This window comes from Polistes dominula, unplaced genomic scaffold (assembly GCF_049000335.1).
Source record: "Polistes dominula isolate Pdom_NZ unplaced genomic scaffold, Pdom_raw_medaka contig_17, whole genome shotgun sequence".
Taxonomy (NCBI): Eukaryota; Metazoa; Arthropoda; class Insecta; order Hymenoptera; family Vespidae; genus Polistes; species Polistes dominula.
The window spans coordinates 1,982,175-2,007,294 of NW_028301049.1; the positions used below are offsets into that span (position 1 = coordinate 1,982,175).

A 25,120-nucleotide genomic window follows, 5' to 3' on the forward strand; every position below is an offset into this window, starting at 1 on the left:
GTTCATATACTGAAAGAGTGAGAGAGAGAGAGAGAGAGAGAGAGAGATAGAGATGAATATAAAAGTAGATAGGAGGAGAGAAGAGAGAGGAAAGGGTAGTTTATAATAAGGGTAGTAAATGAATGCGCATGCTTAGAATGCGCGCGCAACTCGCTCGATGCACCCGGAGGTCGGGTATCCCGTGCACGCGCCCTTAACCTTGACCTTACACTCGCACCGCACGCGCTCTACGTTACACCTTACTTCCATGTGTATCCTTAGATAAATATATATATATGTGTGTGTGAAGTATGCGTGTATGCGTGTGTTTGGGAAGGGGGAAAGATGGAAGATTGTTTTATGTGTGTATGTGTGTGTGTATGTGTGTGTGTGTGTGTGTGTGTGTGTGTGTGTGTGTGTGTGTGTGTGTGTGTGTGTGTGTGTGTGTGTGTGTGTGTGTGTGTGTGTGTGTGTGTGTGTGTGTGTGTATGAGTGTGAGAGAGAAAGAGAGAGCTCGAGGTCCATCCACTCGTCGACTACGGTTGAAGGTCGCCTGTTTTGCCCGCCCCGGGAAGAGAACGGAACCTCGGAGAGGGTGGATAAAAAAAAAGAGAAAGAGAGAGAAGGGAAGAAGGGGAGAGGGTGAGACACTTCTAACAACCCCTCTTGGTATCACTTATTACGTAGTTTCCAAGTAAACCTTCCATTTATCACCGACATCGAATTATTGTATACCTCCCCCTTTTCTTTCTTCTTCTTTTTTTTCATTATTATTATTATTATTATTATTATTATTATTATTATTATTATTATTGTTATTATTGTAATATCGTTGTTTGTTTGAAGATAAAAAATAAAATATCACTCACGCATTCTACAATGTATATTTAAGTGCATGTGTGTATATATGAATTGTAGTTATAATTATTAATTCATTTTATAAATAAAACCTTTTTTATATAATAATAATAATAATAATAAAATAATAATATCCTTTAATAAAAATTATTCTTAGATCGTATTAAAATGAATTAATTAAGAAAAAACAGAGAAGAAGGGTGATTTTGAAATGAAAGGATTTAATTGATGAGTAGTAGTACGTTAGCCTCGGTTTTAAAGGGAAAAGGACGAAAGAAGAACAGGTGTTTTGGGGTAAACGAAAAGGGGGATGAAAAATGTATCGAACGAGAAAAGGAAAACGTTTAAATTTAAATAGATTGTAGTAGTAGTGGTGATGATAACAGTGGTGGTGTTTCGTATGAAGGCAAGAATCGTTCGACTATATCTGTAATTTCTAGCAACTAGGCAAGCAACGTGAAAGCTTGTCTCTCGTCTGATTCTCGCGTAGATTAGAAACGGTGGAAAGTCGAGGTCGCCCTTGACGTAAGCGCCAATCGCGTGTAGATACATTATTACACACACACATACACACTTATACATATATACTCATAAATGATTACGTTAATACGATAGGCTTTATGCGCACGTGCGTTTGTTGGTATTGAAACAAATGCGATGATCGTATGTTCAATCTTTCACTTATACTTACGCATACATGTTTGTATTATTAACAAAAAAAATATATATATATATATGTATATATGTATATAGGTGACCCTCATATGAAAACATTTAAGAACCGGAACCGAATATTATCATGCATTTTATTATATCTCGTATTTTGTTTAAACCGATTTGTCAGGATTTATCGATTGATCGATGGATCGATAAATTCAACTTTATCCCACCCCCAGCACACACTCTGAGAAATCCCGGAAATGCGCGTTACTTTAAAATCGACTAGGGTAACCTTCGGGGATTTGAAAATAGAACATTTGTTTGCACGAAACGATGCTCAAAGACCATTGACGAACGTTTAGTGATAAATAGTACCAAGATGAGATGGTGGGGGTGGGTGGTAGAGAAGAAGGACAAACAAAAGTAAAAAAAAAGAATTTAAAAGAAAAAAAAGAAGGGATATTAATAGTTGCGTTATCTTTGACTCCTTGTTTTACATCGATCGATATTTACGTTATTGTTCGATTACTTAACCCTTCTAGTTTGTAATTTTTTTTTTTTTTATCTATTTTTGTGATTCGATTATTACATTGGATATTATTGTTCTTGCGTAAGCTCAACACACTTTATGATATACCACCTATGCGTTTGCACTAGCATGAGCTTATTCAGGCGCGTGACGTTATCAAAAACAACTTTTATCGTCTCATTTATTACTTAATAATATTCATACAAGTTTTACATAACCTTGCACCAAATTGTTTATATTTATGTAAAAGTACGTTTCAATATATAGATGCAATTGCATATGTATTTGTCCTATGAATTTGTCCTATATATACATATAATAGCTTGTATATAGCTGTAAAACTGCTCTTTTCTGCCATTTTTCTATTTAATATTATATAAATTAATATAATAATATATAATCATTTAATATTATATATAAATTTAATATTATATTAAAAATTATTATTATATATAATAAAATATTATTATATATTAATAAATTATAAAATTTATATATATTACAAGATTATTAATATTATATATATATATATATATATTAATTTAAGTATATGTTATTTTATTAATATTACCAAAATATTAATAATATAATTAATAAAATATTATTAATATAATATTAATAAAATAACATATATAATTAAATTAATATCTAATAATAAATTAATATATATATATATATTTATGATATTTATATATTATTAAATTATTATATATTTATATGTTAGATTATATTATATACTATATTTATATATATATTAAATTTATATATTAGAAATTAGTGCAAAGTTTTTTCTTTCGTTTGTTTTTTATTTATTCTTTTTTTTTTCTATTCCAAAAGTTTCCATTTATTTATTTCTTTTTTTTTTTTCATTTGAATTTCATCGAAAGAATAAAAATTTTGATCGACGTGCAAGAATAAATAAAAATAATGGAAAATATCGTATATGAAAAAAATAATACGAAAGAATATTTTTTTATTTATTTTTTTTTTTTTTTTTCAAAGGAGGTACGACGAGATGATAACAATCATACAAGATTGAAAATAAAAACGTTTTGTTATTTTCTTATCGATAAAAAATAACAATTAATCTTTTCGCGATTCGTCAGTCTCTTTTCTATTCAACGATTTATAAACAAATCAATAGAAAAATATTTCATTTGTATGCATGAAAAAAATAATCATTTCTTTGTCGATAATCAAAGCTCTCTCTCTCTCTCTCTCTCTCTCGATTTTGTATAAATCGATTTGATTGATATAAACGTATTTTTAATGAAATTAGAAAATTCTACGTCTTGTCTGAAATTTCATTTAAAGTTTTAAAACGAAATTATGTTAATGAATTGGAACAACATTTTTGATTCTTTACAATTTTCTTCCGATTGAAGAATACATTTATCATAATAAAAAAAAAAAAAAAAAAACAAAAGAAAAGAATAAAATAATAAAAAAATATTTGCATTTGATGGAAGGAATAACAGGTGTGGTTGAGAATAAATTTTTCTTCCATTTAGATCGAACGTTAGAAAAATTCTAGTCAAGTTAAGAAAAATTGAACAAAAAATTTATTTTAAATTCTTTGGTTTTTTTTTTCTTTTCCTTCATTGTTAACTTGACTAATATTTTTTTATTTATTATTTATTTCATTTTTTTATTATATTTTATTATTATATTTTATAATTTTTTTAATTACTTTACTCTTCTAATCTCTTTTCTTTTTTTTATCATTAATATTAAATTATTATTCATGATAAAGAAAAAGTAATTAATTAATTAATTAATTAATTAATTAATTAATTTATCGATCCTTTTCGATCCCTTTGTTACCTTTGTTACCTTTACCTGTAAATTATTTTTTTCATAAAACACAGCAAACATATATTTTAACATAACAAATATAAAAAATATAAAAATCGTCTTATATTATATTTTACTATTACATTCATATCAAATAATTATTTCACGATAAATAAATAAATAAACAAATTAATTAATTAATTAATTAATTAATTATTCATTAAGTAATTAGTCGAGATTTAAAATTCTTCCATCTTCTTTTCTTTACCTGTACATATTTTTTCCTTAACACCATACAAAAGCCATAAAAATAAATTTTGCAAATTCACTCGCTCTCTCTCTCTCTCTCTCTCTCTCTCTCAAACACACTATCTATATATATATATATATATATATATATCTTTCTCTGTTAGTATATGCCGTCAGTCGCGTCCTTGACATTGCCCGTTGCAGCGTCGAGACGCAACGCAGATTGCATCAGAGAGCTCGAGTTTAGCCATTTATTTTATCGTTTACCCGAGACTAAAAGTAGTAGAGAAAGAGATGAAAATAAATACCATACCGATGATTTGCAACGTTCTATGTATTTTTCCTACATGAACAAAAAAAAGAAAAAGAAAAAAAACAAAAATATAAAAATAAATAATCAACCCCTAAAAAAAGACGTGGACTCTTCCTTTCGTCCCACGCCCTCTTTCCCCACCTGTTCCTTAATAAAAACAAAACAAAACAAAAATAAAAAAAAACACACACGCACACACGTTCAAGATCGATCTGAAGAAAGAAAGAAAGAGATAGAATAAAATAAAAAAAGAAAACAAAAAACAGTCAAGTTGGCCAAAGGCCCAACAAAATTTCTACGGCACTTTCTCAAACACACACACACACACATAGATACAAACCTATATACGTGTATAAAACGTTATAGCACCTATCGGCCTTGTCCTTGACATCGACCGCTGCGTCCCGACGCTACGCAGGCCACAGTTGCATCAGAATGTTCGATGCAACTATCAGAGTAGAAGGAGGAGGAGGAGGAGGAGATGGGTGGTAGGGGTGATAGTGGTGGTGGTGGTTGTTGAAAGAGTAGGAGAAAAAGTAGAAAGAGAGAAAGAGAGAAAGTATAAGAGGAAAGAAGAAGAGAAACGGAGTAGAAATAAAACGAAGAACAAGAAGAAGGGGGGTAGAATTGCTGTTAGGTGAGAGGGTTGAGGAAAGAAAGGAAGGAAAGAAGAAGAATGGGGTGGCTGGTTATTGGGAAGGGGAAAATGATATTAAAAATGTTCTTTAGGATTGGTTGAAGGTGGTGGAATAGAAAATATCTAGGGTGAACACAGGAAAAGAATAAAAATAAAAAAAACTGAGGAAAGTAGAATGGGTTTCTGTGTGAAGAAGGGGACGAAGGGGTTCAGGAGGAAGGAAGTAGAATGGGTGACTAATAGAGGAGGTGAAGAGTGTTCAAGAGGATTGATAAAAGGTGGTGGTAGTGATAGTGGTGGTGGTGGTGGTGGGAAAGGAAAGATTGAGGGTAAAAACAGGGTAGCTTTAAGAATCCTCTGTGTGGGATGAGATTAGGGGTATTAAGGTAAAGGAAAGGAAGAGAGTGAAATGGGGTAGACAGGTGGGTTGCTATGATAGTAAATACGTCTTAATATTATCCTCGTTGTCATGTTTCTTCTTTCTTCCTTCTTTTCTTCATTCCCTTCCTTCTTTTCTTTCTTCCTACAACGTTTCAAACGATGCCGATAATGACATCACACAATTTCGCGTAATAATTCTCTATCTGATTATTTTTAATTGTAATTTGATTTTATCTAAGCATACGAAAGTGTGAATTCGATTGGGGTTGGTCAACATTGTTGTTGTTTTTTTTTTTTTAATTAATTTAAATGTTCTAATAATTATGACAGTAGAATTGTAAATTAAACAATTATAAAAAGTAGTTTTATTAATTTACTGTCATAATTATTAAAATAATTGAACACAATCGTTTTTATTTAACCCTTTCATTATAGCATGCTTTATAATTTTATATAAATTTATAATACAACATAATTGTAATAAAAATACAAAGTATCCTGTAATTGATACAACTATTATTTGGGTCAGTAAGGTCATTCATATATAGGGTTGCTAATATAACCAAAAGGGTTAAATAAAAATAAAATATAATATAATATTTATTCGAAATTATAATAATAATTTGTAAACTAATTAACGATAATTTATGATAAATCCTAAAAAAATTGTTCTAAAAATATTTTTCCTTTAACTGAAAAAAAAAAAAAAGAAAAAAATTGGACGGCGCTACGTGACATATTCTACAAACACATATATATATATATAATACATATGTGTTCATTCTATACCTGTACGTAAAATAGTTATATATACATAGAGACACGTACGACGAAAGTATCCTGAAATAAATCAAGGTCGTATTTGACCGAATGCCGAGAAGAGTATCGGCCCTCCAAGCTATAATCATCTCAATTTAATTATTAATAAACGGTTGATTTATTTCCACCAGATAATTGTTATCTAATGTAATTAAAGATAAAGAAAAATAAGAAAAGCAAAAAAAAACATAAGATAAAATGATTTATAAATCATAATATATTTATTAAATGATAACGCATGGCTTGCGAAATTTGTTCTGATTGAAATTTCGTGTCAAGCCAAAGAAAAAGTAAATGCAGTTAAGGTCAGGGTCAGGTAACTGTAATGGCTTGTTGACACCACTCGTTCGTTTTATACTTAAATTATTACATGTGTATATACAAGAAATGTGTCTTTGTATAAATGAAATTACGCTTTGCTTTCCAAGCGTATTTTAAGATCTTATAAACAACTATATATATATTACAAATGAAATTTTGAATGAAATTATACATTTGTAATATATCATTGGAGTTAACAAAAATTAATTGTATATACAATTATTTAAATTTCTTTCCCTTTCCTACTCTAGAATTTCCTCTAGGTGGTTTACCCCCGTGACCCTTTTTTTTACCTCGTCCTTTTGTTTTTTCTTTACTTTTAGCTGCTCGCATATCTTTCTTCATTCTAGGATCAACCACTTTGTATCTGCCCTTTACTCCTGGTGGCCTTACTGCTCTCTTTTGGGTGCTGTGCTTTTTCGCGACTACGTACGTCACTTCTTTCTTCGGTTCTTTATGAGCTTTCTTATATATGCTGTTAATAACAAATAAAAATATATATTAATAAATAATCTACAATTATTTTATCTACAAAATTCAATCAAATCAATTTGTAAATGTATATTTATAATTATATATATATTTTTATATATATAACCCTTTTGTTATAACATACTTCGTTGCATAATACAACCCATATATGGGTTGGAAAATTTCATACAATTTTAAGTACATTTTACTAGTAACAAAAGAGTTATCATATATATAAATAAAATATGCAATATTAATGAAATTATTTATGCAAACTTACGCTCTAACTTGTCGTGCTTTTTCTCGTTCACTTAATTCACTATTCTCCATTAAATTTTCCACCTTCTTCTTAGCTTTTTCTAATTTACGCATAGCACGTTTCTTCTTCCTAGCTTTAGCTTCCAAAACCTTTCTGATTGGCCTAACGTTGAGATCTTCAACTCTCTTTTCATATTCTTCTACAAGTTCCTTCGGTACAGGTGCATCTTTTTTCATATGTTTTTCTTCATCTTGTACAAACCAATCTGGTAAATTAGTATCATTAAATGCATATCTGTTCCAAGCACCGTCGATTAAATCTCGTCGAGCTTTTTTTGATTGAACCATAAGAGAACCCAATGCCAAATCTTGCACAGATAATTTTCGTTTCTTCATTTTGTCAGCTTAAACAAAAATAATCAAATATTAAATATATATTAATTAAAAATAAGTATCATTCAACGTTGTTTAAATGTGTTAATAATTATTATAATAATTTATTATTGCATTATAATTTACTATGTCAAGTTACAGGCTCTCTATATTTGATCAAATAAATTGATTTATTTATTTTACTTACTAGTGTGTTCTTTCGAAACTACTTCAAAACCATCCTTTCCTCCTACTTTTTTAACTGGTTTATCTGGTGCCATCATTTCTTCCATGTCGTAGTTAGAATCCGTATCATCACTCTCAACGTTTGATTCCATATTGGTGTCATCAACATCATCGTCTTCTTTTGGTTTCATTTTCTTACTCTCTTCTCCTATAATTTTGCCACCCTTTTTCTTATAAGTTTCAATCATTTTGTCTAATTCAAAATCTTCATCCTTCTCATCCTCCAAATTTTTAAACACATCTTTCTCGAACCATAATTGAGCTCGATGAATTCTTTTAGTCTTTTTATCTCTATAATCGAGATCGGTTAACAGTGGATTGGTTTCTTCGTCGTCTTCAATCTTTGTTTGTACCTTTTTTTTACGTTTCTTCTTATCATTCTTATCTTCTTCATCTTCTGACGAACTGAAACCTAAAACATAAATATGAATAATAAATCAAATTGATTAAATAGTTGAATATATTATTTATGAAATTAATTATTATAATAATACCTAATCCAGATTTGTCGCTGTCGGTGCTTTCATCATCAGATTTTTCAGATTCACTGTCATCTGATTTGTAAAACAACCCAGAACTATCCAAATGTCCTTTATCTTTCTCATATGCTATCTTCTTCGGTTTCCTTTTATCTTCATCAGAATCATGATCACTTTCCGCTACAAAATCAGGACTTTGATCTGTAACAGTTGCCAATGCTTCGTGGGTCTTGATTTGGGTTAAACTAAACATATCATCTTCTTCCAATTTGGGTCCTTCATCTCCTTTATGAATCATTTTAAGATTCAAACGTTCGTTCAACTTTTGTCTTTCCTTTGCAACTTTTTTCTTCTTTCGTTTCAATTCTTTCTGTTCTTCTGCACGAACCTTTTCTATTTCATCCATAATTTGTTTATCTTCTAAATCTTCTAATTCATCGGTAGTTAAAGGCATGGGTGTTTCTTCCGTTGTTTCTTTTTCTTCATCTTTTGATTCCAATTTAGATTCGACAAATATTTTTCTCATAGCTTTCCACCAATTAATTAACAAACGAAATTCCTTACGGCCAAGTACTTTGATATCTTTACAACATTCTTTTATTTCCTTCGTTGTTTTTTCATGATTTGCTATTTCATCGTCGTTTAATATTATTTCAGATATTTTTTCAAGTACTTCTACTGCATTTTCATAATTGAGAAAATCTTTGACAGAAATTGGATGATACAACGTGTAATCATTTTCTGGATATCCTTCGGCCTTTGCTTTCTTCTGTTTTTCTGGATGAAAAACGTCCAACTTGTTCGTAGGTTCTAATTGTAATTCTGAGAATACATATTTTGGATCTAAAAATTTAGGATCTATCTTGTCAGGTGCAATATAGTGTTTACAGACTACAAAAATTTCAGCTGATTCACTACGAGATGCTTGAGGTTTTGTTGCATGTACCTGTAAAAGACAGATAATTAATCAATGATTCATTTATTTATAGTATAAAATATTTGATGATATATATATGAATTATTTAACAATTATTTACCTTCTTAAACAATTGTTTAAATACCCAGATCAATGGATTATAATCTTTTGATCTGAATATTTTAGTAACAAACCATCCACCAGGTCTTAAAAATTGTGTGGCTACTTTAGCAGCATGTAATGTTAAAACTGCTTGTTGGTATGCATCGTGTAACCAATTTTTACCAACATTGGGTGCTCCATCGTTTAGAACAATATCTGCTTTCCAAGTTTTTAATTCACGAGTTAATGCAACTCTACATTTGTCAGTTGTAATATCTTCGACTAAACTAATACAACCGGGTATTGGTTTGATGGGAAATAAATCAACGCCTATTACTATAGATGATGTTGGCATATTTTGTTTTGCCACTTGCATCCACCCACCAGGGGCTGCACACAAATCTATGCATACTTGAGATTTTTGAAGAAACTCGAATCTACGATTTAGTTGAATTAACTTGAAAGCTGCACGTGATCTATAACCTAAAAATTAATACAAAGAAAATAGAAAAAGTTAATTTTGTAATTTTTTAAGAATATATAAAAATGGCATATAATAATATTTAAAAATTTACATACCCGTTTCTTTGGCTAATTGATAATATTTATCCTTTCTCTGCTTTCCAATTTTTCCTTTTTTACCCATTTTGAGAGTTTAATATTTTCTTATAATTTAATTTCTTCACTATTAATTAAACACAATTAATAAATAGGTTATAACATGTGGTTTCAAGCGTGCCGATTACAAACATAACCTTAAAAAAATGACTTGTCAAGACAAAGCACTACGCTAACCAAAAGACGGGAACGAACTGGTGCGAGTGCGACTACAGTACGATTAATCGAAACTGTAGACATAATCGATTGTTGATGGTTTTGATATGTCTCGAAGTTCTTTATCGATTTTTTTCTTAAATCGATAATAACAGAATTAAATCTTAGAAAATAAACTATGTACGGAAATATTTAAAAAATTTCAATATAAAAATTAATTATTTTCAAATAAAAAATTGATATTTAAATTTTAAAATAATATTATAAATTGATTTGTATATTTAAAAAAAAAGAATCTTATTGGTGTAAACGCCACCTAACCTTGTAGATAAAGAATTAAAAACGTAGGCAGTATTTTACGTTAAAATTTGGAACTTGCGATTAGAACTTTTAATAGTAGAATTATCAATATGTTTTTCTTTATTTATTATACTTAAATTTTATTTCAATATTTTATCTTAAATCATAATACAATCAAAAAGTGTAATTAAATACTATACTAGAATGCAAGATTTTCTATATAAATGTACAAAAGATATTTCATCAAAATGGAATTGATGTATCATAAATTTATCCAGATAATGAAAATAAATATTAAAATAATGTTTTAATATTTCATTATTAATATTTAATATTAATAAAAACTAGTATCAAAGTAAAAAAAAAAAAAAAAAATGGCGAGAATTCAATGGTCTTTGAGACAAGCACCTAGGCAAATAAGGTACAATTATTTAAATAAAATGTGATTGTCTTAAATAAAACATTAAATGAACGATTTTCTTATTTAAGGCTGAATATAAAGAAAAAATGGTGGCGTTTACAAGTAACATGTAAATCATTATTTTATAATGACTTTTTGGATTGGAGTTATGTGTGTGATATACTCTTGGAACCAATGTTTTGGTTTGTTGAAAATTTTACTGCCTGTTTAGGACCAGTAAGTTTTTCCTTTTGATTTTATATATTTCAAAACAGTAAGTGATCAGTTGATAAACTATTCTTAACTAGCAAACATTATTTTTAAATTGATTATGTTAATTAACCGATCACTCATTGCATAAATGTCATAATTTAATATAATTTAGTGTTCACAATATATTTACTAAACTTCACAGCCTTTAGGTATGCGTAGTAATGGTAGCTTTATTAAAAGTATGCATTGTATGCATTGCATATTGGATTGGGTTACCTTACTGGTGGGAAAAGAGCCCATTAGCAACAGTATTTTTACTAATTATTGGAAATTGGCTACTTATCAATGTATGTTTCCACTACTATATGGGTGTAAACGTACCAGCAGGATATCCACCACAAGGTGGTCTTATTCCTGAGGCTGTGAGTATTTGTAAGAAGTGTATTAAACCTAAACCTCCTAGAACGCATCATTGTTCTATTTGTAACAAATGCGTGCTCAAGATGGATCATCATTGTCGTATCCTTTTGAAATATTCAAATACAATTATATAATATAAAATAAGAAAAAAATAATACCTGTACATACAAATTTTTATAAATTTCTTAACTATATTTACAGCATGGCTAAATAATTGTGTCGGTCATTATAATCACAGACACTTTTTTCAATATATGGCTTTTACAGTTGTTGGAATTGTATTTATTATGATATTTGGAATAGAAATAGCATATCAAGAATTTTTTCCAGCGCACGAAGCTGATTTAGATGGTCATCCAGTTCGTATTAACAATACAGAGATCATTCCTGTGGTATATTTTTATATTATGTATTAAATAATTGATTTTTATTATTAAAATAATTACCAATAGAAGAAATGTCTTTTCTTTTTTTTCAGGCAGAATCGTTAGATCATTTATCCAAAGAAGAAATAGCAGAAATTGCTAAACAAGCTGCCGAGAATAGAGAAAAGGAATGGAGACGTAGACTAATCATTTTTGCAGCTTTAATTTGTGTAGCTACGTTTACAGCACTGGGAGCACTTACATGGTGGCATGCAGGTCTTATTACAAGAGGAGAAACTAGCATTGAAGCACGCATTAATAGTACTGAAACTAAAAAATATAAAGAGCTTGGAAAATCATATCAAAATCCTTATAATTTTGGACCGAAGGAAAATTGGAAATTATTTTTAGGCATTGTTAAAAAGTAATATTATTCAAACAATTTATAATTTTATTTTTATATATTTGCATATTTATTTATTTAATATACCACCTAAATTGTGTTTCAGAAGTTGGTGGTACGTTCTGTTTCCTTCGACTCATGGTCCATATGGTGATGGCCTTACGTGGAAAACAATACACGATAATAAAATATCTTGAGTTTAAAATTGAAACAATCTTGAAAAGAATGTGATGTTGTAATTATCTTTTTAATGTTTCTCCGGTGTCTACCATATGATTCTTATTCCTATGAGATTCTAGTCAAACTATGCAGTTATGTGCACGATATTGATGTGCATGCATTTACATACACAAATTATTCGATAGTTGTTATACAATGCAACACTTGTTTTTTTTTTATATACATTATATATATATATATATATTTCCTAAATCACTGCAGATATAAATATCATCGTTCGTAATTATATATTTACTTTTTCAATGAAAGTATGTCCTTTTCCAAAAAAATAATATATATATATATATAAATGAAAAAAATACAGATAAAGACAATGTATAATCCGTCTAAAATTGATCAGTTATTTAAATAAATTAAATTTTGTACCTTTTTGTAAGATATCAAAATATTCATTAAAGCTTCTCTGGCCAGACAATATCCTCTATCCAATTAAGATAATACGAGACTCTTGTATACACCCCAGGTGAATTTGAATTCCCGCAAACTTGGGCAAAACTTGTAATTCCAATAACTTTATAAAGACATGAATATCTTGGATGTAGTATTTGTAATGGTCCACCAGAATCTCCTTGGCAAGTATCTTTAATATCACTCGAACTATTAAGATCGCCCGCACATATCATACCAGGTGTTATACCATCTGGGATTTTTACGGAATTACCGTATGTTAATGAACATAAAATATTACTTATCATATCGAGTTCTGCTTTTCGCAATTTTGTAACTTTTTCACCACCTAAGAATTTTCAAATTTATGATAAATGATAATATCAACTAAATATTAAATATATTATAAACTTACTAAATTCTAAAGCACCCCAGCCACTAACCCAAGCTTTTGGAAGTATCTCATCGAACTGTTGACAAAGACATGCTGGTCTAATTGAAGAACTAAAATTAATAGCTTTTTGTAATTTAATAAGAGCTATGTCTGCATACAATAAAGGAGGTTTGTAAAGTGGATGTCGTATTATTCTTTCTATATGAATCATAATTCCAGACTTATTATCCTCTATATTATGAAGACCAAATCTCACAACATTTATACCACTGCTATAAAATGAATTATTACAACATGTAAACTAATAAATCTTGAACAATATTCTTTAATTGCGTAGAAAAACAATTTACTTTTCCCCACGAGTACAATGTGCAGCTGTAAGTACCCAATAATGTGAAATTAATGTGCCCCCACAAAGAAACTTAAAAGATCTATCCTCCAATATTTCCCCTAATGCAGTTATATGTGGAAATTCACCAGGTGCTGCAATTGTGCCACCACTTACAAGTTGATCAGACATTGTACACTGTTTGTTGTTTTTTACTCGAAAAAATCGTACATCTATAGCAACTAAAGGTTGTACTTCTGATACAACCAGAAATTGTTCATTGTATTCTTCACATTCTATAATATATTTTATTTATTAATAACATTAAAATCAATAATATAAATCTTGTTCAAAAAAAAAATGAAAATAAACTTACTAATATCAGACTTCCTTCTAATATTGGAAACATTTCTTCGATTACGAATATTTGTTCGATTAGAAATATCCATTATGGTAGACATATTATTAGTAAATATGTTTGAACTATTCTCTAGTTTGTTCAAAGAAGGTGCTGAAGTAGATGTAATTACTGAATTTAAGAATGGATTATGACTGTACTGTGTACTACTATTTACAGCATTCATCATTTTATTATTTTTCATTAAAAATGAATTATATTCTGAATTAATTCCACTGATATTAATTGATAAATGCGTATTTAAAGAAGAAGCATCTAAAAGGAATGGATTGTCACGATAAACATTAGTTATATTTTCTTTAAAAAAAGAATTATGAATATTTAAAATCACACGATTCATTTTGTCCAACATATTGGAAGAATCTAAAAATATTAAATTCATTATTTTTATCTACATAGTTTAATAAATTAAATATATGAATATAATAATAAATAATTAACCTGGATTTTTGGAAGATGTTACATTGCTCCTCGTAAACAATAGATTAAAAACAAGGATGAAATATAAACGTATTGATAGAAACATCATCATTGTTAAGTAAATATTAAACGACTAAAGAATACGTGCATAGTATACGGATATTTAACTAATAATAATAATGATAATAACTTTTTAAGCGAAATTATAAGTCAAGTGCCAATTCCAAGAGTTATCTTCAATAGAAAAATAAAACGAAGATACATCCTGATCAATCTTTTCTTTTTTCTTTTTCTTTTCTTGTACTTCATCTCTTATATTCTAAGATTATCATTAAACTATATAACTATATATATAGATATATATATAGATATGTGAATAATTTTCAAACTATGATGTATATACATAATTATTTAGTAATTACTACACGTATTTCTGAAGAGAAGTTTATTTCTGTATTATTCATAGGAAACTGTCATTCATGTATATTTGAGATTAACAAAACAATAACTTCTATTTTTTTTTCTATAATAAATGTATAGAAAATAAAGGTGTACAAGAAATATATTTATTATTATTTATAATAATATAAATGATTCTCACTTGTAATATATATACATTTATTATGTATAGAAAATATTACTCTATTACAATTTAAGGTTATGTTTAATAATTATTTGTAATCATATAAATTATTAAATAAAATCAATGATTATGAATTAAACATTGAACTGTACTTTTTCTAGAATAAATTAAAAAGTTTTTTTTATCAAAAATTTATACAAAACATTAACCTACTGTATCAAAAATGTTGACAACTGTAACCGCAATGAAAGCTGCTGCCTTGTTGCTCCATATATAGGTCAGTAGTAACAAAAAGGTTAAGCATAACTATCTTTCAAATAAGAAGGTCAATGTTATTTATCTCAGTTTTAAAAGTTTTTTCTAACCCTAAATAACACTATCTCACATACACACACAGAAACAACAAGCACATATCGATTACTATATTAGGAAAAGCATTAAATAATAATTTGTATTATATCAAATTACAAATAGAGATAAACAGATGATTCATTTATTATCTTATTAGTATATTTTATCTATCTCATAAGCCCCCTTGATTAGGCAACCGATAATACACGTAAGATAAACGTAAAACGAAATTTAGGTACTAGTTTATATTAAATAAATATTTAATGTGATATTTATTTAATATAATTATTTATAATTTAATGTATTGTAAATTATTGATAGAATAAAAAGATTAATAATATTCTTTAAATCGGTGCTTTAATAATCGTTCCCTTAAATTCGGAGAGGGGAAATGACGTCAAGTAAACATGAAAAGCTTCATTGGCTTTTACATATCACCGTTTAGTATTCTTTTCGTACTCGTCGAACGAGCAACGTACTCATTCTTTTCCTGTTAGTATACTTCATTCATTTATTATTTTGTTTAATTAAAATTTATTTTTATTAATATTTTTTACAATATTAATTAAATTAATATTTAAATAACAATACATTACATTCGTTTCATTTTAATTCATTTCAAAGTTGTTTTTTAAAATAATTTGTAGTTTAAAAATAATTTACATTTATTTAAACAATATTTAAATAATAGTACTATTATTTAAATATTAAAACACGAATAAAAGATGATTATTTTAAAATCACTTTAAATCAGTTCATAATTTTCTCTCAAATAATTAATAGAATTATTTAAACAATTAATTTAAATTTGTTTACTTAATATAATTCGTTTTATAGATATATATTGAATGTTTTTATTTTAACACCCTATATATATATTTGTTAATATTTGAATATCTGTAATTATTTATTTAATTACAAATTACTTGATTACATAAGAATACTCTCTCTCCTTATTTAATATTCTTTGCCCTTTAACCGAAGATAAATAGACTGGACTTTATTCATTTATAAAATCACAGATAAAAAGGTTCAACCGATAATACAAGGCTATAAAATCAGAACAATCCTGTTCTGATTATCACTAATTCTGTCAGAAGTATGAACAATAACTACTGTCCGTGATTTCGTAATTAAACCGACATTTACTGCACGATGTATTCAACAATGTTCCTGAAAATATTCTACATATTTTTATTGTTCAATCGTTTGATTAACAATTTCGTTAATTGTCAACATTCTCCGAGAATCGTAATTGTCGGTGCTGGTCCTTCTGGTATTGCAGCAGCTTCGAAATTATACGAAAATGGATTTGAAAATATTCTAATCCTAGAAGCACAAGACAGAATTGGAGGACGTGTTTACACTACACAATTTGGTATGTAATTTTAATATTTATATTAATAATATATTAAATATTGTAATTGGTACTTACGTATTAACGCCACCGCAGCAAAAATTTCGCTAATGCGCCAATAAAGAGCAATCTTGTTGTTCGCACTCAGCAACCTTGTTGTTTGCACACAGCAACCGTCAGGGTTTCGTCAGGGTTTCGTCAGGGTTTCGTCAGGGTTTCGTCAGGGTTTCGTCAGGGTTTCGTCAGGGTTTCGTCAGGGTTTCGTCAGGGTTTCGTCAGGGTTTCGTCAGGGTTTCGTCAGGGTTTCGTCAAGGTTTCGTCAAGGTTTCGTCAGGGTTATGACAACAGCATCAGGTGAAAGAAAATAGAGACTGTTTTGAATCTATGTTAAATTCTATATCGGCCCATTTTCCATCGAAATCCGATTGTGTGATTACTTTTTATAAATAAAATGTTTTGAATTTCGAAATTGTTTCGATTTTAAATCAAGTTTTTTATTATATGATTTGTCGCAACAATTTAAGGTGTAGATCGGCGAATCAGCGGAATTTTGCTGCGGTGGCATTAATACGTAAGTATCTTGTAATTTAATATAATTATTATTATTGTTATTATTTTCTTTTAGGTGAATACGTAATAGATCTCGGTGGACAATGGGTGCACGGACAAAAAAACAATATTGCATACGATTTGGCCGCACCTCTTGATTTGTTGGAAAATTCTACTTGGCACTTTGCTACGTTTGATTCTACGGGTGCTAAGCTTGATGATCAAATTTTTCAAGATACTGTGAATCTTTATGAAAATGCTTTCAATAATGTCACTTTATCTGATTGTACCATTTCTGCTGGTGAATTTCTGGAACAAAAGTATATTATCATTTATTATTACATATTTTTCTTTTTTTATTTTATCATTATTTTTATTTACCGTGTAATTTTTACCAATTATATTTCAGATTCGCTGATTACTTTAACGATCATCCAGAAATAAATACAACTCTTCAAAATGAATTATTATCATTCTTTAATTTAGTAGAATGTTCACTTTCTGCATCAGACGACTGGTACGAACCATCGCTCAATGGAGAAATGGAATATGAAGTATGCGAAGGAAATCTTTCTATTAATTGGAAGAAACGTGGATATAGTACAATTTTAGATATTCTAATGGTAAATGGTTTCATCTATAACAAAATTATTTTCATTTTATTTGAAATATAATATAATATAAATATATTTGTTATTATTTTCAGAAAAGATATCCAGATCCTAGTAAAGAATTGCCAATAATGAACAAAACACTTCTAAACTCAGAAGTAATTAATATCGATTATTCAGGAAATGATTCCATTAAAATTCATACCAATACAGAAGAATATTTAGCGGATCATGTTATAGTCACACCATCTTTGGGTGTATTGAAAGCTGATTATAAAACTTTGTTTACTCCTTCTTTGCCGGAATCTAAAATTACAACTATCAATGTACATGTTTTTCTTTCTTCTTTTTTTTTTTAAATAATTTATATACTCATTATTTAATAATAATTTTCTAACTTTTATAGGGTCTCGCTTTTGGTACAGCTTGTAAAATATTTCTTCATTTTGATGAACCCTGGTGGGAATCTAATTCAAATTGGAGATTCAATTTTCTGTTCAACGAAACTTATAAAAATGAAATAGAAAATGATGTAAGTAAATACAATATGTGTATTTACTTCTTTTTTCTTTTTCTTTTTATAATGCATATTTAATATTATATATGACTTTGAATTATTTAGCCGGACAAAAAGTGGATTACAAATACGACGTTCTTTGGTAGTGTTGAAAATAAGCCTCATTTATTACTCGGTTGGGTAACACCAAAAGGATGTCGTTTCTTGGAGACTCTTCCCGATGACAAAGTTCTTAAAACTTCCATGGAATTGTTGCACACTTTTATGGGAAATCATTATAATATTACAGAAGCTAACGCAATAATAAGGTATTTCAATGAATTTCTTTTTTTTTTTTTTAAAGTAACACAATTTCTTATTGATATCATTTTTTTTTTAGGAGTAATTGGACGCACAACAAACATTTTCGTGGAACTTATAGTTTTCGAAGTATTGAATCTGAAAAAGTAAATGCAACGGCGGAAAAACTTTCAGAACCTATAATTAAAAATCAACGTCCCGTATGTTATGATTACTAAATTTATTATAATTATAAAAATATATATTAGTTTTTAATTTAATGTTTTATTCGTTTTTTTTTTTTTTTATTTATTTAGACGGTTTTATTTGCGGGAGAAGCTACAAGCAAACGTTTCTATTCAACTGTACACGGTGCAATTGATGCTGGATGGAGGGAAGCCGATAGAATTATAAAACTCTATACAGAAATTTTATAAATATATTATTTAACAGTAAAATATATATATATATATATATATGTATATATACATTGCATGTATATAAAAAACGTATGTACTGTTTTTGTGCTCTGAATAAACTTTTACACGGATTCAAACATACAACACTCGCGAATGAAATAAGGCACGCGTGCCAAATAAATCTTGTTTGTTTTATATTTTTATAATACTTTTTGTATTCAGTGTTAAAAAATAATTGTTTATAAATATTTAGTTATCTAAAATAATAGTAATTTGTTACTAATCAATCAATCAATCAATCAATCAATCAATTTATCGATTGATTGATTGATTGATAAATCACAACAAGTAATTAATGGCACCATTTGACTTTCGAATCATCCATGAGATCAATTTGATTGGCAAAAGGATTAATTTGATTTGCGAAAGGATGAATTTGATTAAAAAAAAAAAAAAAAACAACAACAAAAAAGATTAATTTATCAAAAAAATTAATTTTGAATATAAGACTCAATAGTATTACATTTTAAATAATATAAAATTATTTTGGAAAATTTTATATAAACCTTTATATAAGTATGATTAATTTAGTATAGAAAAAAAACAACACCAAATAAATGTAATTTTGAATATAAGACTTAATAGTATTACATTTTAAATAATATAGAATTATTTTGAAAAATTTTATATAAACCTTTATATAAGTATGATTAATTTAGTATAGAAAAGAAAATACCAAATAAATACAAAATAAAAAATAGAAAAGAAAAATTAAGCTTCAGTTACATGATATTTTAGAAATAGTTCAGCCTGTCTTTTTCCAGTTTCATAAGCCCCATGCGTAGTGGAATAATAACGTTCATGCGTTGCTTCACCAGCAAACAACATTATTGGTCGAACCTATAATAAAAAAGAAAAAAAATATAATAAAAGAAATAATAATAATAATAATAATAATACTCATCGTTTACCTTAAAACCTTTTCCCGTTATTTTACCGCCAATTGGTCTTGCCAATACTGACGGAGTACCGTTTGTCTCGTCGCATATTGGCGTAATGCTACTGTAACTACCTCTTATATATTTATTTGAGGACCATGTAGTTCTAATACATCCTTTCACATCAGGTATATCATAATTTTTAAGAAAATGCCTAAGCAAGTTTGTACAACCGATTCCAATTTCTTCTTCACTTATATTTTCAATAAGAGGAGCAGATTTTCCACCGATCCAACCAAGTAATACACCTCGATGACTTCGCACAACATCAAAACCTGTAAGATCTTTAGCCCAAAGAGGTATAGCTCCCTTACCGAATATATGTACTTTATTTTTTTCCCAAACAAATTGAAATCCTTTGTCATCTGGTTTCCACCAAGGTTCACCATAATTAAGATAGATTTTATTTATCGTACCAAATCCCATGCTTATTATAGACAAAAAATGTGGCCTAGGTAAACGAGGTACAAACATTGTTTTGATATGATCTTTCAAATATCCAAGGGAACAGGTTATTATTACACATTTTGCAGTAACGATTCTTGAATTGTCTAGTACCAAAGTAATTGGCTTTTCATATTCATCTTTAGTAATTTGTTTCCAATGTATTAATTGTACAGCAGTATTTAAAAGTACATTTTTAGAAGGTATATCTTTGCTAATAGCTTTTAACACTGATTCGTATCCAGACATTATTGTAAGGTTTTCTGGACCACCAGCACGTTTGAAATCTCCGTACTTTTTCACAGACAAATCATCTAGCGTTATACAAGAATTATCTATTATAAGGAATCTATTGATCCAGTCAAAAATTCCTTCCTTAAGTTTCTTTGTCTCGGGATTATCATTTGATTTCATTAAGTAATCATCAAATCGACTTCTCAACATACTTCCAAGGTTTGCAAATGGCTCTTCAGTATATTCGTTGACTTCTTCATCTTTTTCTAACATATCATAGATAAAGTTTTTAACTTCTTCTGCTAAATCATTATCGATTGTTTGTCCTCTATAAGTTATAAGCATACCATCTCCATCCTTATCTTTATTTTCGAATATTATATTATTATCTTTACAAAATTGAGCTAATTCACTTCCGTCACCGTGTAGATATTGTGCGCCAAGTTCGATCCATTTGCCATCCAGTAATTGAGAATTTATCCGTCCGCCAATATGTGGTTGAGCTTTTAAATTAATATATAATTATTTTTAATTCAATATTCTGTTAATAAAATGACTCACACAGCAGACACACACACATACCTTCTATTAAAAGATAATTTTTAAAATTAGCATCTTCCAAAGTTTTTGCAGCTGTTAATCCAGCAATGCCTGCCCCAATTATTACAAGGTCTGGAGTATACATCGGTTCTGTTTCCATAGCTGTTTTTATTGATAATTTTGATAGCTGGAGTTCTGGATTCCTTAATCAATCATATTTATTATTATTATTATTATTATTATTATTATTATTATAATCTATTATAATTGTGTAAGCTTAATTTGTGTAATATACGTTATCAAATTTCTTTTGCATTATTTACTTGATTGATTTATTATTCATAATAAATCTAATCTATCTATTCTAACGTAATAACTTGAAATAATATTAATTCGATTATAATCAAAAATATTATAATATATAAATATCTATAATATTTTATAAGATATATTGTTTATCTTGAGAAGTAATATATATATATACATATGTGTGTACATAAAAATAAAAAAATAAAATAAGATGTATTATAAAATCTATGCATTAAATATTATAATACTCTATTAAAAATATTTTAAGCGTCAAATAATATGATTAATACTACAATTTATTATTCATATGTATATACTTGTTATGTAGTAGTTTCTAATTAGAAAGAGGCAAAGAGATACGTCCACAGTTTACCATAATCCATTCATTAGGAAGAACGTAGTTTTGGATTAAAGATGAGATTATAATTGCCTAAGAAAAAGCATGCATGTCAATAAAAATAGAACATATTAATCGTTATAATACAATAAGATGTTCATTTGTGCTATTTGATTCATAAAAATGAAAGTTTATTAATGAGTTTCAGCTTTACTAATTTAATGATTACGCGCAAACACGGATTAATGAAAAATTCATTTTTAATAAACTTGAATAATTCAATATGAAATATATGAAATAAAAATGAGCAATGTTAATCGTAAATTTGAAAGAATTATAGCTGAGCATTCAGTCACATTTTAAACCATAATGTAATAATGCAATGTGCAATAATAAATCTTCAAAACATAATTAATGATTATAAACAATTTATCCATACCAATAATAACAATTAATTCTTTCTGCTTCACGCATTCCACTTTCGATAGCTCCATGAGCAGTTCCAAAAAATATTTCATGAGTTGCTTCGCCGGCAAACAATATAATCTGAAACGTAATAAACAAAATTCATTGAAATATTGAAAAATGATCAAATGATTAATCTCAATATATTTACATACAGGTTTGTCGTCACACATAACTGGGTTAGCAAGATCACGTGGCGTTATACCTTTTTTTGCAGCAAGTTTGGTTGGAAAACTTAAGGATCCACGATACAAAGGATCTTTATACCATGTCGTTCTATAAATAAAACAATCAATGTAAAACATATTGAAATAAATCAATTTCATTTTTATACTAATAATTTTGATTACCTTTTTACATTAATTGGTTCTGGAATGTCGAAGAGTTTTCCAAAAAATGTTTCCAGTAATAAATGTAATCCTTCGATAAGTTCTTCATCCGATAAATCCTCTATTTCTATAGCGCTATGTCTCACAGCCCAAGCGCACAAAACTTTAGGCTGATGATCTATCGTATAAAAAGCGAATACATCAAATATCCAAGTGTACTTCTGTAAAAAAAAAAACAAAAGAACAAATTGTTTATTTATATAAATAGAAATATAATTAAATAATATATTTAATAATAGAGATAAAAATTAAAAATATGAATATAACATACAGAACTAGTTTCTAGTATAAATGGAATCTTTTCCTCTGCAGCCCATGGACAACAAAGAACAGAAACATCGTCGCTCCACCAACGAGTTGGAAATTCCATAAATATTTTTTGTATCGTACCAAAACCTAGAACCTGTACATATTTAATATTTCATTTAAGATTAACTATTAAAAATATTTTCTTATGGTAAAATATATATATTTAATTATTTACAATACCTCTATGGCATTTGCATTTTTTTCAGGCAAACGAGGTTTAAACATTCCTTTATATTTTTCCTTTAGTACTCCCAAAGAAGGTGTGAATATAACGTGATCAGCTTTATATTCATAGGGCTCCTCTTTATCAATTTTAACTTTAACAACGATATCCTTAGGATTCGTATAATTGATTTCGATTAATTCTATGCCGAATCTAATTAATCCCATAATATCTAGCGAATATTTAGATTTAGGGATTCTGTTCTAAAATAAGAAAAAACAAATTACAATGAGTAAGATTTATATAAAAACAAAAACTTTGAGAAATCAAGAAGAAAAATAAAAATACACACTAGCGCAAACATATAACAATATACAAAACATGCATGTTTCCAATATTTTTATTTTCACAAACCGCTAGACAATCAAGTACTCTTATGAAACCCCGTTCTTTCCAGTTAAGAAAATTGTCTCCTTGGCATTTCCAATAACTTCTTGCATCTTGCCAAAAAATATCATACCATGATGGTATACATCGCTTGGAAGTATCTAATAGGTGTATCCATTGTATAAGACGATCTTTTTCTTTTTGACTTACATTGTTATCTTGACACCATTTGGTCAACCTACAAACAAATATACCATTTGTTGTTGTTGTTGTTGATTTTTTTTTCATTATTTTCTTATATATACGATTTATAATTATTAAATTATTCATTAATGATCGTTTCTTTCTTACTTTTCAAACATATAATCTCCATAAGATCCTTTGTATTTCACCATTTCCTCAAAGCGTTCAGAAAAATTATAATATGCCTTTAAGATTCCGGAACTAAGTTTTTCTGGAAATAAACTGCCATCAGACCTTCCAAATAAATATTGGTCGAAATCGTTCAATCCTTTGGAAGAAGCAAGCAATTGATGCGGATAAGCCATATTGTAAGCAATATTTCCATTTTCACCGTACACCCATTCTGCACCCAAATCAATCGTGTTATCTCCTAAATTTAAAAACAGAACAAAATGCTAATTAATAAAAGATAGAAAAGTTAAAAAGACCATTCTCATATACAATATTTTGTCAAAGATAAATTATTAAATGCGAAGTAAGAGAAATTGAATACTTACCATATAGCGTAGTATATACTCGACCACCTACACGTGTATCAGCTTCAATTATTATAACATTTTTAAAACCTAATTTTAATAATCTACTAGCCGCTGAAATTCCAGCAAGTCCAGCACCGATTATTACTATTCTGCTTTCTTCACGCAATCTATCGGCTCCATTCTTAAAAATCAAATCACAAATAATTTCAATTATAAATGAATGTATAATGAATAAATTGTTTGTATTATTTATTTAATGTATAATACTAGTATATCTGTATATGTATATATACTTTTTTTCAAAATCTTATCAATAGGTTATCTATTAAGGTTAGGATCTTGATCAATGTATTAAACAAACTATTTGGTTATTAATTACAAAAAATGTTCTAATTTATTATACCTGAGATTCACTGTCTTTAGATAAAGATCCCACTGAATGCAATGTACTTGATGAACCGCTGCTCGTCATATTGGTTGACTTTTTATAATTAGAAAGAGATTAATTTAACGTTATTATTCTATAAATATGTATTATACATATATATATATGTTATATTAAGTTTACACACCGTTGATAGTCAATGACACAGTACCAGGTAGTTTACCTTAGACGTGGGAAATTCAAATGTAGCATCAAAGTCACTTTTCATCTTTCATCATATTTCGATATATCTCGAATTTAATATCGATAATTGGTGTCAATCTGTA

The 25,120-nt window shown here is 28.1% G+C and overlaps 5 protein-coding genes and 1 long non-coding RNA gene across 14 annotated transcripts; 3 read left to right on the top strand and 3 right to left on the bottom strand.

The window, feature by feature from the left end:
• The first annotated feature begins 6 nt into the window (after window positions 1–6).
• Window positions 7–7,052, top strand: LOC149031555 (uncharacterized). The gene is made up of 2 exons (XR_016177674.1): window positions 7–621; window positions 6,891–7,052. It is a non-coding gene; the product is annotated as an uncharacterized LOC149031555 (long non-coding RNA).
• Window positions 4,220–10,206, bottom strand: LOC107066015 (pre-rRNA 2'-O-ribose RNA methyltransferase FTSJ3). Its single transcript, XM_015320210.2, has 6 exons — window positions 9,964–10,206; window positions 9,404–9,867; window positions 8,382–9,312; window positions 7,850–8,299; window positions 7,292–7,673; window positions 4,220–7,015 (listed from the first exon to the last, which is right to left on the bottom strand). The coding sequence occupies exons 1-6, from the start codon at window positions 10,028–10,030 to the stop codon at window positions 6,760–6,762; spliced, it is 2,550 nt and encodes an 849-aa protein (XP_015175696.2). The 5' UTR covers window positions 10,031–10,206; the 3' UTR covers window positions 4,220–6,759.
• A 341-nt stretch (window positions 10,207–10,547) lies between these two features.
• On the top strand, window positions 10,548–12,868 carry LOC107066017 (palmitoyltransferase ZDHHC16A). Of its 3 annotated transcripts, none has more exons than XM_089175712.1 (6): window positions 10,548–10,879; window positions 10,948–11,095; window positions 11,281–11,590; window positions 11,693–11,883; window positions 11,970–12,280; window positions 12,369–12,868. In XM_089175712.1, the coding sequence occupies exons 1-6, from the start codon at window positions 10,833–10,835 to the stop codon at window positions 12,454–12,456; spliced, it is 1,095 nt and encodes a 364-aa protein (XP_089031838.1). In that variant the 5' UTR covers window positions 10,548–10,832; the 3' UTR covers window positions 12,457–12,868. The 3 variants fall into 3 exon arrangements, with proteins under 3 accessions (XP_089031838.1, XP_015175702.1, XP_015175703.1); XM_015320216.2 differs by having other exon boundaries at window positions 10,566–10,879; window positions 12,366–12,868; XM_015320217.2 differs by lacking the exon at window positions 10,548–10,879 and having other exon boundaries at window positions 10,954–11,095; window positions 11,274–11,590; window positions 12,366–12,868.
• LOC107066016 (serine protease snk) lies at window positions 12,644–15,744 on the bottom strand. Of its 5 annotated transcripts, none has more exons than XM_015320213.2 (6): window positions 14,468–15,572; window positions 13,985–14,389; window positions 13,631–13,904; window positions 13,302–13,552; window positions 12,866–13,235; window positions 12,644–12,754 (listed from the first exon to the last, which is right to left on the bottom strand). In XM_015320213.2, exons 1-5 carry the CDS (start codon window positions 14,556–14,558, stop codon window positions 12,892–12,894), a joined length of 1,365 nt encoding a protein of 454 aa, XP_015175699.2. In that variant the 5' UTR covers window positions 14,559–15,572; the 3' UTR covers window positions 12,644–12,754; window positions 12,866–12,891. The 5 variants fall into 5 exon arrangements, with proteins under 5 accessions (XP_015175699.2, XP_015175700.2, XP_015175698.2 ...); XM_015320214.2 differs by lacking the exon at window positions 12,644–12,754 and having other exon boundaries at window positions 12,756–13,235; window positions 14,468–14,496; window positions 15,243–15,744; XM_015320212.2 differs by lacking the exon at window positions 12,644–12,754 and having other exon boundaries at window positions 12,756–13,235; window positions 14,468–14,680; window positions 15,243–15,572.
• Window positions 15,739–19,256, top strand: LOC107066014 (spermine oxidase). 2 transcript variants are annotated; one of them, XM_015320209.2, is made up of 9 exons: window positions 15,739–15,872; window positions 16,403–16,758; window positions 17,363–17,606; window positions 17,696–17,909; window positions 17,993–18,223; window positions 18,304–18,429; window positions 18,520–18,722; window positions 18,794–18,914; window positions 19,011–19,256. In XM_015320209.2, the coding sequence occupies exons 2-9, from the start codon at window positions 16,536–16,538 to the stop codon at window positions 19,128–19,130; spliced, it is 1,482 nt and encodes a 493-aa protein (XP_015175695.2). In that variant the 5' UTR covers window positions 15,739–15,872; window positions 16,403–16,535; the 3' UTR covers window positions 19,131–19,256. The 2 variants fall into 2 exon arrangements, with proteins under 2 accessions (XP_015175695.2, XP_089031835.1); XM_089175709.1 differs by lacking the exons at window positions 15,739–15,872; window positions 16,403–16,758 and adding an exon at window positions 17,099–17,308.
• On the bottom strand, window positions 19,119–25,115 carry LOC107066013 (uncharacterized). Of its 2 annotated transcripts, none has more exons than XM_015320208.2 (13): window positions 24,982–25,115; window positions 24,813–24,890; window positions 24,428–24,590; window positions 24,039–24,300; window positions 23,715–23,925; window positions 23,318–23,563; window positions 23,100–23,231; window positions 22,790–22,989; window positions 22,595–22,715; window positions 22,414–22,520; window positions 21,371–21,531; window positions 20,084–21,291; window positions 19,119–20,012 (listed from the first exon to the last, which is right to left on the bottom strand). In XM_015320208.2, exons 2-13 carry the CDS (start codon window positions 24,879–24,881, stop codon window positions 19,884–19,886), a joined length of 3,009 nt encoding a protein of 1,002 aa, XP_015175694.1. In that variant the 5' UTR covers window positions 24,882–24,890; window positions 24,982–25,115; the 3' UTR covers window positions 19,119–19,883. The 2 variants fall into 2 exon arrangements, with proteins under 2 accessions (XP_015175694.1, XP_089031819.1); XM_089175693.1 differs by lacking the exon at window positions 24,982–25,115 and having other exon boundaries at window positions 20,084–21,054; window positions 21,136–21,291; window positions 24,813–24,968.
• Window positions 25,116–25,120: the final 5 nt, after the last annotated feature.

Excerpts from the sequence above, each read along its gene's own strand:
- LOC107066015 (XM_015320210.2), bottom strand. The coding sequence starts at position 10,030 with ATGGGTAAAAAAGGAAAAATTGGAAAGCAGAGAAAGGATAAATATTAT. Across the intron at positions 9,313-9,403 it reads TTAAACAATTGTTTAAGAAG|GTACATGCAACAAAACCTCA; the intron begins GTAAATAATTGT and ends TGTCTTTTACAG. Across the intron at positions 7,674-7,849 it reads AGTTTCGAAAGAACACACTA|CTGACAAAATGAAGAAACGA; the intron begins GTAAGTAAAATA and ends TTTTTGTTTAAG.
- LOC107066017 (XM_015320216.2), top strand. The coding sequence starts at position 10,833 with ATGGCGAGAATTCAATGGTCTTTGAGACAAGCACCTAGGCAAATAAG. Across the intron at positions 11,096-11,280 it reads TTACTGCCTGTTTAGGACCA|GTATGCGTAGTAATGGTAGC; the intron begins GTAAGTTTTTCC and ends CACAGCCTTTAG. Across the intron at positions 11,884-11,969 it reads ATACAGAGATCATTCCTGTG|GCAGAATCGTTAGATCATTT; the intron begins GTATATTTTTAT and ends CTTTTTTTTCAG.
- LOC107066016 (XM_015320213.2), bottom strand. The coding sequence starts at position 14,558 with ATGATGATGTTTCTATCAATACGTTTATATTTCATCCTTGTTTTTAAT. Across the intron at positions 13,553-13,630 it reads CATTGTACTCGTGGGGAAAA|CAGTGGTATAAATGTTGTGA; the intron begins GTAAATTGTTTT and ends TTCATTTTATAG. Across the intron at positions 13,236-13,301 it reads CTGGGGTGCTTTAGAATTTA|GTGGTGAAAAAGTTACAAAA; the intron begins GTAAGTTTATAA and ends GAAAATTCTTAG.
- LOC107066014 (XM_015320209.2), top strand. The coding sequence starts at position 16,536 with ATGTATTCAACAATGTTCCTGAAAATATTCTACATATTTTTATTGTTC. Across the intron at positions 16,759-17,362 it reads TGTTTACACTACACAATTTG|GTGAATACGTAATAGATCTC; the intron begins GTATGTAATTTT and ends ATTTTCTTTTAG. Across the intron at positions 18,915-19,010 it reads TAATTAAAAATCAACGTCCC|ACGGTTTTATTTGCGGGAGA; the intron begins GTATGTTATGAT and ends TTATTTATTTAG.
- LOC107066013 (XM_015320208.2), bottom strand. The coding sequence starts at position 24,881 with ATGACGAGCAGCGGTTCATCAAGTACATTGCATTCAGTGGGATCTTTA. Across the intron at positions 22,990-23,099 it reads TTATACTAGAAACTAGTTCT|AAGTACACTTGGATATTTGA; the intron begins GTATGTTATATT and ends TTTTTTTTACAG. Across the intron at positions 21,532-22,413 it reads AGAATTAATTGTTATTATTG|GAATCCAGAACTCCAGCTAT; the intron begins GTATGGATAAAT and ends TGATTGATTAAG.